The sequence below is a fragment of the Armigeres subalbatus genome, chromosome 1, assembly GCF_024139115.2.
Source record: "Armigeres subalbatus isolate Guangzhou_Male chromosome 1, GZ_Asu_2, whole genome shotgun sequence".
Lineage (NCBI taxonomy): Eukaryota > Metazoa > Arthropoda > Insecta > Diptera > Culicidae > Armigeres > Armigeres subalbatus.
Genome location: NC_085139.1, coordinates 277,660,566 through 277,676,641, shown reverse-complemented (window position 1 = coordinate 277,676,641; position 16,076 = coordinate 277,660,566). Strand labels below are relative to the sequence as shown.

The window sequence follows — 16,076 nt, the reverse complement described above, 5'->3', positions numbered from 1 at the left end:
TTGATTCTAAATTTTTATTGTTCTGAACTTACACACTCGTCGTAAGGAATTATTCAATTATACATCCGGCTTATCTATAGAAGAAATGTGACACAACTCTCAATTAAGCACTAGACATTTGTGAACTGCAGAGATATACACAAAGTAGGTCGTAGAAGTAGGTATCCGTGTTGGATCAACGCTAGAAGCTAAATCGATGTCATCATTCGTTAAACTGATGAAAAAAGAAAGAATCTAACAGTTTCTTAACATATAGCACGTTTAATTGGGATCTGCCAGCTCCAGCTCAATCTTCTCGAACTCATCTTCCTTGTTGATTTTGGCGCAACGAGCGGTGAGATCATCCTAAAAATAAAAAAATGTTTAATATTTCGAACCACCTAATGGTGATTTTCAGACTTTACACTCACCTCTTCCAGCTCCAAACACTTGCCCCACTCCTGAAGGGTGATCCTGTGGTCCCCGTTCGGGTCGCATGTTTCCAAAAACGGCGCAATACAATGCTCCAGCGTCATCAGTGGGGCCCGGATAGGAAACAGTTCATGTCGTGAGACAGAGTTGTCGTTCGGATGGCCATCCAAATCGCACCATTTCCAGATGGCGGCATTTGTCCATCGTTTGGTCAGATTGGTTTCGGCTTCCTGCTCCAGTTCCATGTAAGCTTCGGGTAGCTCGTTACGCACGGCCAAGTCACGCATCACGTTGAACAGCCAGTCACGCATGCGTCGCGGAAAATCAGAAAGATCATTCTCCGAGCAGTCCTGTGAAAAATAGGTGAAATGGGGAAATTTGCGAAAAGCATTCATTCTTACCGGCATGTCTCGGCATCCGCCGTAGTAGTCAATGTGCAAGTGTTTGACCTCCTCCCCACGACACCGTTCATCGTTCGTATTGCAGAGGCAACGTTGTCGGTGAACCTCGCAAGCTGAGTCCCACGTTTCGTTCAGATTGGTACAGACCTTCCGCCTGGAATCCGGTTCCTCCGGACATTCGGGAATACACACGCACTTGGGATCGTTACCGTCAGCTTGGCAAATTCGTCCGGCACCGCAACGCACTCCCTTGCACGGATCGGCCAGCCGGGGTAGAGTTTCTACGCCCTCGAAGTTATAATGCTCGGCGGCGATTTTAGCCGCCAGGTCCCGGGCCAGTTGATCTTCCTTCTCGAATTGTTTTTGCACGTGCTGAGCTTCAATTTGTCTCAGCAGAGCTTCATCGTCTTCGTCGAATTCTTCACCGGCGCTATCGTCAAGCAAATCTTCGTCATCTTCCTCGTTGGCGCGAACGGCTTGCAGACAAGAGGTCATCAGTAGAAGACTTAACACCGTCAGCTCCAGTCGCCGCATGGTGATGATTTGGATTTAGTCCAGCCCGATGTAGATTGGATGATGTAATTTCTGGTCGATTAGAGTTGCAGACGGCATGCAATAAAACAAGAAAACGGAACGAGATAATGAATGAACCAGATTTATTCGTGCATCGGACCAACAGACATCTCCCCATCGAGGGTAGGGAGATTGTAGTGTAAGTGGGTGGCAAGAGAGTTTGGTAAAGATATCAACGTTAGGGCGGCTTCTCAGGGCGTTTGTTTATCGACATCAGCATCCTGCTTGGTTTGCGTATACAATTTGCTCTCTGATTGAGTGAGTTCCACTTCAGTATATGGAGTCAATGTTCTGAATTTAAATTCTTAAATATAAATAAAACAAAAGTGTTCTCGATGTAGTATGCGCTCAATGCGTCGCATAGTTTGAATGCATTTATAACGAGTTGCAGTTGCGTGCTTTCAATTAAAATTGATTAAAAATGCTGTAATGTTTCGCTCGAGGAAATTATACCCTTGCAATGCAATTGCAGCATTGCGGTCTAAATAGTATGAATGCAATGCAAACAGATAGGCATCAATGCGGAAAGGTACTAAATCTTTCTGCCTTGTCACCATATTGTATTAAGTTATACAAAATAAGGATGTTACGGTTGTAGTAAATGTGATATTGAACATCATTCAAACTATAACGTCACCTTCATTTAAGTAAATAAGGAAAGGGACACATTTCCCCATACATTCTTCTTCTTCTTATTGGCATTACATCCTAACACTGGGACAGAGCCGCCTCGCACCTTAGTGTTCAGCACTTCCTGCGAGGGTTCTAAGCCAAGTTACCATTTTTGCATTCGTATATCATGAGGCTAACACGATGATACTTTCATGCCCAGGGAAGTCGAGACAGTTTCCAATCCGAAAATTTCTTAGACCGGCACTGGGAATCTTAGACATTATTGGTCGTTATAATACAAACTTCAAACTAGTTGAGCGCTCACTTAGGTGCTCCCGAGTAAACGCGACGTGCGATGGGACGCGACGCGACTCAAGAAAAGAATAACAATTATTATCAATGAACTGTCGCGTCGCGCGATCGCCTCCCATCTGGCCCTTAGACTTGGCAGGTCTTGCTCAAATTTTTCATCAACTTTTGAGAGTCTATTGTTTTTTCATTGTAGGGTAGAGAGGGTGTTTTAACAAACAGTATAAATGATGGGGCATCTAATTTCCGATGATTTAATATTATTTTAAATCCATATCCATGAATGTTGTTTTTTATCCTTCCATTGAATGTTGTTTTTTTTCATTCTTCCATTCCTACGATTTTCCTTTTTTCCCAGTTTAATAACAAAAGAGAAATTCCCTTTTTTGACAGCGGTTTTATGGCAGCTTTATTAACAACCTCGTAACATAATCTTGTAGTGGTCTTCAAGAGGATGTCATGTAGATCTTAGTTTTTTTGCTAGTCTTCAAAATTTGCTCTCCAAAATTGCTAATAGAGTATGATAAAACTCAAAATGTTACTTGGGAAGAATGCAGCATGGGCGAGATTGCTGCAATACCGCTCGAGGGCGAACGAGGCACGATATAAACAAGCGCGGAACAGACAAAACCCGATTTTCCGGAGGGCCAGCAGGAAGATCGAGACCGTGAAGAGACGGAGCAACTGTACCGCGCCAATAACACAAGAAAGTTCTATGAGAAGTTGAACCGTTCACGTAAGTGCCACGTGCCACAGTCTGATATGCGTAAGGACATAAACGGGAACCTTCTTATGAACGAGCATGAGGTGATCCAAAGGTGGCGGCAGCACTACGAAGAGCACCTGAATGGCGATGTGGCAGACGAAGATGGCACCATACCACCATACCGATGGACCTGGGACAACGCGCGCAGGACATAATTTTACCAGCTCCGGATCTCCAGGATGGATCGGGTGATCGGCGTAGTTCGAGTTTCAGGGGCATTCTCGAGTCCCTTCGAAACCCGCAGAGGGGTACGGCAAGGTGATGGTTTTTCGTGTCTGCTATTCAACATCGCTTTGGAAGGGGTAATACGAAGAGCAGGGATTAGCACGAGTGGTACAATTTCCAATAAGTCCGTCCAGCTATTTGGCTTCGCTGATGACATGGATATTATGGCATGTAACTTTGAGAAGATGGAGGAAGCCTACATCAGACTGAAGAGGGAAGCCAAGCGGATCGGACTAGTCATCAACACGTCGAAGACGATGTACATGATAGGAAGAGGTTCAAGAGAAGACAATGTCAGCCACCCACCGCGAGTTTGCATCGGTGGTGACGAAATCGAGGTGGAAGAAGAATTTGTGTACTTGGGCTCACTGGTGACTGCCGAAAATGACAGCAGCAGAGAAATTCGGAGACGCATAGTGAAAATCGAATAGAGTTCGCCTCCGTACCAAACTGACAATCTACAAAACGCTCATTAGACCGGTAGTCCTCTACGGACACGAGACCTGGACGATGCTCGTGGAGGACCAACGTGCACTTGGAGTTTTCGAAAGGAAAGTGCTGCGTACCATATATGGTGGGGTGCAGATGGCGGACGGTAGGAGGAGGCAAATGAACCACGAGTTGCATGAGCTGCTGGGAGAACCATCGATCGTTCACACCACACCGCGAAAATCGCACGTAGCCAGAATGTCGGACAGTAACCCGGTGAAAATGGTTCTCGACAACGATCCGACGGGCACAAGAAAGCGAGGTGCGCAGCAGGCAAGGCGGATCGATCAGGTGGAAGATGACTTGTGGACCCTGCATGGTTGGCGACGTGTAGCCATGGACCGAGCCGAATGGAGAAGACTCTTATATACCGCACAGGCCACTTCAGCATTAGTCTGAATAAATAAATAATAATCATAGCAACCAAAACGTCACTTTTACTGAGATTTCGGCAAAAATTATGTTTGCTGAAACTCGGCGGTGCCCATCTCGGGAAAATAAACATAAAATGATGAGATCTCGGCGAAAAAAAAACAAGTTTGTAGAACTGTTCTGGCATTTCTCAGTTCCTTTTCCGGAAATGGATTAATTTGTTGCTGGCTGTAATACAGAAAGCTTTTTTTCATAAAACGATTGCCGGCCAGTAACACATATGGATAAATACGCAATCGATTTTGTGGAGTGCTGTCAAAAAATAAATTTTCAAATATTCTCGATGCAGAATTTCCGAAATAGTGTGAGCTCATTTGACGACTGCTGGAGCACAATTAGGGGTGATCGGGGCAATATGGGCCACCTAAGGAAATCGTTCCGAAAAGCGCTGAAAAGCTCAAAAAAGCATCGTTCAAATGTAGTTGACTTATACTAGAGAATGTTACCTTTCATATGACGTCGATATATGACGAAAAATGCGTTTGGAAATTGTTGAAATGCACTTTTGAAAATGTATTGATTTCAATGTGTGTTCCCGACTATACGGGGCAATATGAGCCACCATTTGAGGCAGTATGGGCCACCCTTCCAAAACCTTAATTTAGGCGAAAAAAGTATCGTAATATAGAAGAATATGATATTCCTACAACAGTTGTGAGTATTCCACACCAAATAAAATGAAAAAACTGCACAACAGCGGACTGAACTGATTTGCCACTCTTCACCGTTTGAACAGCCACATTTCAATTGGTCAAAGGTCATTTTTTCTGTTTCTATCGCAGTAATGCACTGTTGTAATTTTTCCGTAATGAATCTTACATATATGATAATATTCTTGTATTTGAATACTGAAATTTGAACTTATTCGCATTTTAAGGCCAGATATCTTGTTCTGTGCAGATATGCCCATATTGCCCCATAGAGACTGGTTTTGGGAAAAAAAAGTTTTATGATAAATTCAGATTTGTATCAATATAAACATGTGTGCACAATATTCAATTTTAATATATCTTTTGATTGTGGTGTATTTTTGACCTGTATTTTAATCAGTTTTGTGTCAAAACCTTATATATAAACTTGAAATCTTATAATAATTTTGCCTATGCAGTGAAAATTTACATTTTCAAGTATATTTTCATGTTTGAATTGAATTTTAATGCGGTTTTCACGTTGATGCATATGTGGAGCATCCTCTTAAAGATCATATAACTTCTTCATGATAAAACATGTCAATAAGCTCAAAATGAGGGTGGCTCATATTGCCCCGTATGTTCATATTGCCCCTACTGCCCCTAATGCAGCCATTGAGAAATCCACGGCTTCAACGTCGATTATGTGACACGAAGTCACCGGAGCGATTAATTTGACGAAGGAGTGCAGACAGATTCTGGAAGAGAAGAACGCATCGTTGGCAGTTGCCTTGCAGCAATGGACCAGGCAGGACGCGAAAAGCTATTGACGGAAATCGAAACAGCAGACCCGCTTCTTCCAGGAGAAGAAACGCCGCCAGGAAGAAGTGGAGTTCGAGGCGATGTAACAGCTGTGCCATTCTCAAGAAGGTAAGATCTGTCAGCAGCTCATTGTATATCGTAGAAGCTTCGTGTCGCAGGCAGTGAGAGTCAACAGAGCGGAGGAGATGACTACATCAGTTCAGTGGATAATGCAAACCCACCAGCTCCTCTTTTAGGAAATTTTAGGATACCATGTGATGCCATGCAACAGCTCAAGTGCTCAAGAATAATAAATCAGCAGGTAAGGATGGTATTCGATCCGAGCTGGACTCATGAGGATTTCACTTTTCTAATTACCATCCTAAATGCTTCAACCAAAGTGATATCTCAGATCATCTTCCGTCGTCTGCATCCATTACTAACGGTCGCTCAACAATGGACCAGATCTTTACTGTACGGCTTTACTTGTGGGTTTGGTGGCCGTGCGGTTAGCGACGTCAATCGTCTAGACGCATGTGTTGTGGAGTGTGGGTTCGATTCCCGCCCCGGTAAGGAGAAAACTTTTCGTAAAGCGAAAAGTTCTCCACTGGTCTACTGGGTGTTGTGTAAATGTACTGTCCGTTGTCTCATGCTAGATGTTAAGTGTTCAGTCTGTGCGACCTCTGGTCAAAGACGGTGATCCTGTTTTTTTAAATTCCTCAGAAATGCCGCGAATATCAGCCTTCAAGCCGGCATATGATAGTATAGACGCGAAGCTATTCCCGGGAAGCAAAAGTAATGATTGCTAAATTGTGTAAAATTTTTGCTCGTTCGAATCCCGCCGGGGACTACGACAAGTTGATTGATTTTCGTGCCTGTTGTTCAAAATTGCGTATCAATTGCAAAACGATCATAAGACCGGTGTGGTTCTTCACGGACATGAAACTTGCACCATGCTGCTCGATGATGATTGATGATGATTTTAAATGTTTTTGAATGAATGATTGAAGCATTGAAGCAATGGCTAACATGTTTCTTTTCACCTGTCATAAGACGAGTTTATACAATCCCATTGAATTCCACCACTTAATTGTATCTTGACAGATACGTATTTTGACCTCAACAATAAGGCCGTCTTCAGTGTCTCGTACTTGAAGTCGAGTCAAGTACGAGACACTGAAGACGGCCTTACTGTTGAGGTCAAAATACGTATCTGTCAAGATACAATTAAGTGGTGGAATTCAATGGGATTGTATAAACTCGTCTTATGATAGGTGAAAACATTCCACTAAAAAGCTCAAAATAATTTTCTAATGTTTCTTTTATCAAGACGATCAATCCGAAAACACCTAACCTCCTAAATACCCTTCCACGCGTAAATAGCTCATATTAGTCTCAGTAGATTCTGGCTTTTTATCTCAAAGCAGTCTATTCTGATTTTGATTTTTCAAAAATCCCTAAAGATACCAAATTTATGAAAACAACATCAAGTCTGTTGTCCCATTCCCATTGCTTAATTCCTACGTTTTGTGACTCGAGATGATTATTCATCATTTCTGCATATGATGTTCTTTTATGGAACTGCATTCATCGGAATCGTATTTTCTGATTTACAAACCAAGCCAAAGGTAAAAGATAAAACCAGACTAGAGGTCGTACAGACTGAACACTAACACCTAGCATGAGACATCCAACAGGACACATAACACCCAGTGAAGAATTTTTCCATCACGAAAAGTTTCCTCCTCACCGGGGAATCCAATCTACACTCCATAGCACGTACGTCTAGACAATAGACGTGGCTAACCGCACGGCCACGAAGCCCACAGCCTTTGGTTCTCGGTTAAATAGGGGAGCGAAGATCAAGGATCCCCATCTTCCTACATATGCTTTTTCTAATGTACAATAAAAACACGAACACCGTTATAAGTGAATTGATCTGTTTTTTTTACTTGTTAAGTGCTTAGCGGGCACTAACTTTAAAACAAACAGACATTCCTCGACAAATCTGTAGAAACCATAGAGTGCTTTTCTAACGACATTCCGATATTTGATACCGTGCTCGTTTTCTCGGAAGGCTGGGTAATGTGTTCAAGTTTGTTCAAAGAAAACTCAATTCGTTCCAAGATTCCTTTCACATGTGTTTCCTTGGGTTTGCACATCATTTATCTTGGACAGTAGCGTGACTTCATCGTAATTTTGTTGATCAGTTAATAATAAACTACAATTTTGGCGTAATGTGATTTCAGTGTGAAGGTAAAATTAGTGTTGGGTGTTTTCAACCACAGAGTACAGCACCCAAGTTGAAATCATAACAAACCTTGTTCTACAACTGTATAACGGACTATATTTGATATAACACTACATATGTACATTGTACATATACGATTGCTTCTGCTAGGTGGAAAGGCCTGAATGGAATCTGACAAAATTTGGCTCCTTGAACTTTGACATCCTATTACTATCACTGTAGTACGCATAGGATCGTAACACTTTATGAATTTCAAGTCGAATAACACTCTAACATACATTTATTCTGCTGATAAGCATGAATGTTTCATTTCTCATTTTATGTAGTACGTTAGGTACAGAACATTTATTTTTGTCATCGTTCCATGAATAATGTTCTTATCAGTTTTGTTATGCTGGCTCACGATGCTGTTCTTATGCACTTATTTCGCTTTGAGAAATCTATTTTTTTCAACATGACTAAAATATCCCTTCTTTAAATAAAACAACCATTAGCGTTAAGCCGAAGAGACATTACACAAATATCACACTTCACACTTTATGGTCGTTTTAAGCCCTGAACAACCGTTAAACTGACGAATACTAATTCCCCCTGATTGAAGGAAACCACTTTTCCCACACCTTCCATCGATTTTCTTCTCCCATAAATCCCAACATCTGGTTGTTTTGAAAAGTGGAAAACCTCCTAAAAATAACAATTCACACCCCCGTACTCTCAGTTTTAACTTCTTCACTCACAATTATTTTCAAACTGGAAATTGAATGCAAGGCTGCTGTACTCTACTCGGTGCCGCGAAAACCCCCGATCCGTACTGGCACAACGCTCCGCACTAACTGTCCACTAGTAGCAGCGCACAATCAGAGCAACTTCACTCTCGTTGTCGTTGCGCGCGTAGGAGCCGATCGCGTCATTCCCTATCTCGCCGTTGCGCGCGATCCTCCCGCGATCCCGATGCGATGCATATATGAATGATGTGGTGTGCGCGCTTTGCAATGAGTAATAAGAGCCTGGAAAAACGCTTGCCACGGTCCCATCCTGCTACAGCTTGCGTGCGGTGATCAGCGCAGCACACATATGGTTGACGATTGTTGTATAGACTAGAGGATCGCGGCTCGCGACGATCGTTACTGGCTGACATCAGCGGACGAAATTGCTACTTACTTCCATAGTCGGACCACGATAATATCTTATTTTTTCTTGTAGCAATCATTTCATCGCAAAAGCAAATGCTTGTTTATACTTTTGTGTTATTTGAGCGTATGCAAAGAGGAAATGATGTGATTCAAAATTGTTTTGGAATCAATAATTGGTCTATCAAATATCGTTCATGCATAGATTACAAAAGATTGATTCATGGATAACATGTATTGGAAAAGTGTGAATCACTTGAAGGAAACTCTTTTTTAACTAATTTTATTTGCTGATTATCTAATACATGCATTCATCTCTTAGACTAGGTGTTCCGTGTTTTCTTAACACTATCATCACTATCATTGCTATGTTACATTTTTAGTTATTATTAATACATATCAATTGCCTCTGGCAGTTAGGATTTTTTCTCTGATTTGATTGAACCGTGTATGAATTACAATGTTTTCAACTTAAACTAAACTTAACCTAATTTATACTAAGGGTATAAGGAGTTAATCGTTGCAGTAGAAGACTGCAACGATTTTTGTCTAAAATTGGAAATTATTTTGTTGGACATTTGTTGCAATGTCTCAATATTAGAAATTCTATGAGGTTCATTGGTACTATACCAAGGAGGCAACTTCAGAATCATTTTCAAAATTTTATTTTGAATCCTCTGGAGTGCCTTCTTTCTGGTATTGCAGCAACTAGTCCATATTGGCACAGCTTAAAACAGGACAGGTCTAAAAAATTTGTTTGTAAATCAAAAGTTTGTTCTTAAGACAAAGTTTTGATTTTCTGTTTACGACACTATATATATTTATTACATTTGGCTTGAAGGCCTTCAATGTGATTTTTAAAAGTTAGTTTTTGGTCCAGCAAGTCTTAAATATTTGGCTTCGCTAGACCAATTAATTGGAACCCCATTTATAGTGACAATATGTTTGCTAGAAGGTTTCAAATAAGAAGCTCTCGGCTTATGTGGGAAAATTATAAGCTGAGTTTTGGAAGCATTTGGGGAAATTGTGAAAATTTTTGCAAGGAAGTGGAGAAAATATCCAAACTTTTTCGCAATCTACAAATGACACGAAGGTTTCGCTATGTGCTTCGCCCTTTGGCTGAAAGGCTCGTGTCATCTGCAAACAAAGATTTTTGACACCCTAGTGGTAAATCAGGTAGGTCAGAAGTAAAAATGTTATACAATATGGGTCCCAGTATGCTGCTTTGGGGGACACCAGCACTTACAGGTAATCTATCAGATTTAGAATTCTGATAGTTTACCTGCAGCGAACGATCTGATAAATGATTTTGGATTAGTTTAATAATGTTCAGAGGAAAATTAAAATTCATCAATTTTACAATCAAACCTTCATGCCAAACACTGTCAAATGCTTTCTCTATATCAAGAAGAGCAACTCCAGTAAAACAACAATTGACATCTAATATAAAGTTTACATAAACCATAAACATTTTTAGAGCCTTGTTTCCAGACATCATGCACGCGTACAAAAAAGGATGAGATTGAGCAACGACCGCACATAAAATTTAGCGCACGCGAGTCTCACCAAGCTTGTGTACCCCACATTAACATTGGTGAGTCGCATTGAGACATCTCAATGTGATCATCTCATGTGCTGTTTGCCATGGCAAACCTTTGCAAACAACAGCGGAGGTAACGCCAACTATGCATTTCTAGCGCATGAGATGAGTCTCATGAGACGTACATTGAGACACGCTCACTCAGTTATTTTATGCGCGCTAGCTTCTCTCGTCGCACAGAATCGGTGCTACGTGAGCTTTTGTAGCTCATGGCACACTGTCTCATCCACGTATACACGAGAATTAAGGTCACTCCTGACGGAATCCAAGTTTCAAAGTGCTCGCGTTTTTGGGGGCACACCACTCGATACGGAAGCAACGCACAACTGTCATTTTTATTGTTTCACGCATGCTGCGACGCAGCAAAACTAAATCAACAAAAACGACAGTTGTGCGACGCCTCCGTATCGAGTGGTGTGCCCCCAAAAACGCGAGCACTCTGAAACTTGGATTCCGTCAGGAGTGACCTTAAGAGACTCTGCTTGTTTCTCGAATTTTCCTGAATGCTTTTCAATTCTGGGATGGCGAACATTTTATATACAGTGTTATGAAAACTCATACGTGAATATGTACGTTATGTGGAAGATATTGATTTGGAAAATGTATTGGACGTAACCACTTTCCCTTCGATGGGACTCGAACCCATGACCCTACAGTACGCTAGACTGGTGCTTTAACCAACTAAGCTCCGTCGGCCTTCGCAACCTAGCGGCTACTGAACGATCTCGAGATTCCCAAATTCCCCATTTCTCAAGCCAACACTTCACGTGTATTGTGTATAGTACGTCCAAGTCGAGTGGTTTAATCTCCGGAAATAGGCAATTAACTTTGATTGAACTGAACCTGAGTTGCGTGCTCTTGTCTGGCAATGCGGTCGAGTCTGAGCTTGACGACCGACTGGCAAATAGCTTACACAACCTTACTTGATCAGTACAGTTGCTGATGAAGAATGTGTATAGCCGCCAGACATTCTAAATACTCACGCTCCTCTAATGTGGACGTGTACTATACACATGTGAAGTGTTGGTTCGAGAAATGGATTGCGAGTGATTTGACTATGCGTCCAATTTGGGGATCTCGAGCTCGTTCACTAGCCGCTATGTTGCGAAAAGGTCGACGGAGATCCTTCGTAGCTTAGTTGGTTAAAGCACCAGTCTAGCGTACTGTATAGTTCGAGTCCCATCGAAGGAAAAGTGGTTACCTCCATTCATTTTTCAAATCAATATCTTCCACATAACGTACATATTCACATGTGAGTTTTCATAACATTGTGAATTAACGTCCAAGTCGGGTGGTTTAATCCCCGGAAATAGGCAATTAACTTTGATTGAACTGAACATTTTATAATTTATTCTTCTGTTCAATATTGTTTCCAATTTTGGACGAAGATGATGCCATAGATGATTCACTCGTACGCAGGTTGTTAATTTATGCTCAAGATCCTCTTCTGTATTTGGACACAGACTACACATTGGATTATTCACTCTATTTTATCTATGGTAAAGCGCAGCATGTGGAATTTTTCCATTGATAAGAAGATAGTAGGTGGATTTCTCTGATGTAGTTAGAAGTTTATTTCTGATATTACGCCATACTCTACACCACAGCACATTCGGATTTTGTTCTACTACTTTAGGCACCTTAACAGTGCTTGGTATTGCTGGTTCTGATGCAGTCATGATTAAGGCTTCAGACAGATAGGGCAGCTCTTTAGCTATCCGCTTTAGACAAGGGTACAGTGTTGGGATTCCATTGATGTTTGGAGGATTCTGCATTTGTTCCAGAAACGATACTGCGAAGGGGGTATATTCCTGGCACTTCAGAAAACGATTAAGCAGTAGAGGTTTACATTTCTGCATTGGAAGGCGGAGATTTTGTCCACCTTTGTCCACTGGTAGAGATAGTTGTTCCATAGCTATCCGACATGGATAACGAGACCAAATAAAGCTTCCGATGCGAGATGTTATTTTGGCTGCTGCGTAGTTAGAGATGCTGATTACTGATGCCATGAACCACAGTCGCGAAGTCACATAAGTGTTGACAAGTGCAACTTTTTGATGCAAGCACAGACAAACAGACGTAACACTAGAGAAATTTCTATCGACCATGACTTCAACGACCAATTTGAATTTGATCGATTGCGCGTTTCACAACTAGATGCGCTAGCGTCGCAATCCTTCGAGTTTGACATTTCACTCCAGCGCCTTCTGGTGACAATGTCATACGAAACATTGTTTCGTGCAACATGCTCGCAAGATGGTGGTAGAGGAGTTGGGCGATGGATTTTTCTGAAAAATGTTCAAACTGTTACGTCTGTTTGTCTGTGATGCAAGCTTAGAACTCGTTGCTTGCCATATTAGTTGAGAAGTTTTTCTTATAACATCCGCCCAGTTGAAATCAATGATGCGCTTTTGTGAGTTGAAGTAGACGATTCCCAAGACTTTGATCGACTCCGTCAGCCATTTCACGTACTGCTTCATCAACGATGATTATGGATATGTCGTCAGCATAGGCCACGACGAGTTCTGAAAGATTGTTGCATATGGATGTGAACTTGTGGAGGAGGGGATGGAGGTATAGGACAAAGGATCTCCTTGGCGTATAGATCTTTGGATTGGGATCTCAGGGCCGAGATTTCCGTTGACAAGTACACGTGAATTGGACATTGACATAATTTTCTCAACAATAGACACAAAATTCGGACGAAAATGCATACTACGCATCACATGGAACAGAAAATTTAGAGGTCACAAGAAATTAGTCTTCCAGATTTTCGCTTGCAATTTATTTCAGCGATTCGATCTTTGATGGAACATACGGCTTCAAAAATATTTCGTTTCGAATTTGAACACTTTTAACTAGCGTTTAGGATGTCGTTGGCTGTCATAATTTTCTCCATTCTCTGTTTAAGAATACGTGCAAGAATTTTATAATCCAAATTCAACAAAGAGATTGGTCTGAAGCCTTTGATGGTTTCATTTTCACCTTTTTCTGGCTGAGCACAATGATGCCATCTACGAACTTTTTGTGAATATTTTTACGAAGGGCCTCATTTATAATTAGGTTGAGTGGTCGGTGAATAATGTGAAAAGCTCTCAGATAAAATTCTTTTGGTAAACCATCACTGCCAGGGGGTTTACGAGAAGCACTTGATTTATGTAATAGCAAAGAAAATTTCTTCAGTGGTTATGTCATCCATTGAATCTTGATTGAAAGCGCAACCTGGAGGAATCAAACTACCGCACGGAAATTCTGTATTCACAGGTAGGTTTTCTGCAGCATAAAGAGTTTCAAATTAATTACACACATGCCTCTCTATATCAGTGGAGCTAGTAAGGTAATTGTTCCCTAGCTTGAGCGATTTTATAGTGCTATTGTTTTTCTTACGCAACCGTTCACCCAGTTGGAATGAAGAGATCTTTTCTCCTCCTATGATTACATCATTATTTCTCACAAAAGCTTCTGAGAACTTACTTTGCAGTTGAAGCATCTTGCCTTTGATTTTATTTACTTCCATGATTCCTTGTTGATTATTATAAAGGTATGCTCTTATGCTTCGCGCAGCTGCCTTCGATACCACATTTCATTAGTCACATGAAAAGCTCGGAATGCCATGTTCGTTTTCCACTTGAAAAAGCTCACAATTTTAGGTTTCGCGAAGTTTAACCACCAAGTCATTTAGCTATCATAGTTCCGTCTCTCTCTCAACCATCGATTCCATTTTTGTTCAAATTCTTCTAGGTTCTCGTTATTAAGTATGTGAGTTCGAATTGACCAGAAGCCTCGACCATACGGTCTGCCGAAATCTGGAAGACTACATCTTATTTTGTAAGCTTTATGGTCAGAGAAAGGCGCTACAAAATACTCAGACGTATGCAGAGAGGAAACAAGAGACGTTGAAACATATATTCTATCGATACGAGAAGCACAATTAGGACGTACGAAACTGAATTCAGTTTGATTTCTATGAAGAAAATCCCACGTATCACATAGTTGGAGCGAATCGACAAGTGATTTAAGTGATCGACTATTATTGCTCGATCCAGTTGAGTCTTTGGAAGACACAACGCAGTTAAAATCTCCCCCTAAAATAAGATGAGGAGTAGAGTGCTGAAGATAAAATGGGAGAATCTGCGTAATGAAATTTTCTCTTGCGATTGCATTCAGTGTGCCTGAAGGAGGGTAGATATTACAAATAGTTACACAATCACCGACATTTATACATAGAATTCGACTATCAAGACTACATGGAATGGATAGGGGAGCGTTTTCTACTTCTTGCAACAGCACGATATCCATCCGTCCATCAAACGAAAAAACGAACACATAGATTGGATTTTATTGACACTTGAAATCGCACAAACATTGACACTGCCAATATTGTAGCTTATTGTTCTATTGCTCATCTTCTTTCATCAGGCTCAAATGGTTAGCTTGAGGGACCGAAAATACACCGCGGTCTACTCGGGGTTAGATTGTTAGCTTTAGGATCTCGATTGTGAACGAGTTGATATTTTGTTAGAATCGGGTTTAGGATCAATTTTCTAATGATATGGAAATGCTAATATCATCATCCAAACTTAGACGTACATGTTCATGATAGAATTAGAGACGGAAGTATAGAATTGATAGTTCCGTTAGGATACGGCAGGCATGAAGAATGTTTTTATAGAAGTCGATTCGAAAGCGAGCGGAGGGCAATATTTGTGATGCCACATATCCCACGACCTTCCTTCTGCCAAGCTCCCGTATGAAGGGGGAGGGAAGAATAGGAGCGTGCATCACCCTAGAGGAGCGTGAGTATTTAGAATGTCTGGCGGCTATACACATTCTTCATCAGCAACTAGCCGCCAGACATTCTAAATACTAAATACGCTCCTCTAATGTGGACGTGTACTATACACATGTGGAAGTGTTGGCTTGAGAAATGGATTGCGAGTGATTTAACTATGCGTCCAATTTGGGAATCTCGAGCTCGTTCAGAGGTCCTTCGTAGCTTAGTTGGTTAAAGCACCAGTCTAGCGTACTGTAGGGTCATGGGTGTAGGGTCATGGGTTCGAGTTCCATCGATGGGAAAGTTAATCCTCGGAAATAGGCCATTAACTTTGATTGAATTGAACTTTTTGTTTTCCACACACGTGGACCCTGGGTGGGATGGATTCGTACAGTGCTTGCACGTGTGTATCTGGTTACGATAGGTTACCAAACTCTGCTCTCCCTGAATGGTAACAAACGATTTTATGTGTCGCCGTAAAATCATTTTTGCAATGCGTACACCAGTAGGTACCCCTTTCAGAGGATAGTTTTCACTCCAAATCTGATCTTTGATAGTGATCACATCACCATACTGCTTCAGAAAGGCCACAATTTCCTCGTTCCGAATGTTTTCGGAAAGGTCATGAAGTTTGACTTCGACGCCTCCGTCATCCATGACGAGACGGACTCTC

At 41.4% G+C, this 16,076-nt stretch overlaps 1 protein-coding gene across 2 annotated transcripts; it reads right to left on the bottom strand.

The window, feature by feature from the left end:
- On the bottom strand, positions 1-8,791 carry LOC134207630 (SPARC). 2 transcript variants are annotated; one of them, XM_062683372.1, is made up of 5 exons: positions 8,637-8,791; positions 813-1,397; positions 411-761; positions 240-345; positions 1-181 (listed from the first exon to the last, which is right to left on the bottom strand). In XM_062683372.1, exons 2-4 carry the CDS (start codon positions 1,344-1,346, stop codon positions 262-264), a joined length of 969 nt encoding a protein of 322 aa, XP_062539356.1. In that variant the 5' UTR covers positions 1,347-1,397; positions 8,637-8,791; the 3' UTR covers positions 1-181; positions 240-261. The 2 variants fall into 2 exon arrangements, with proteins under 2 accessions (XP_062539356.1, XP_062539354.1); XM_062683370.1 differs by having other exon boundaries at positions 1-345.
- Positions 8,792-16,076: the final 7,285 nt, after the last annotated feature.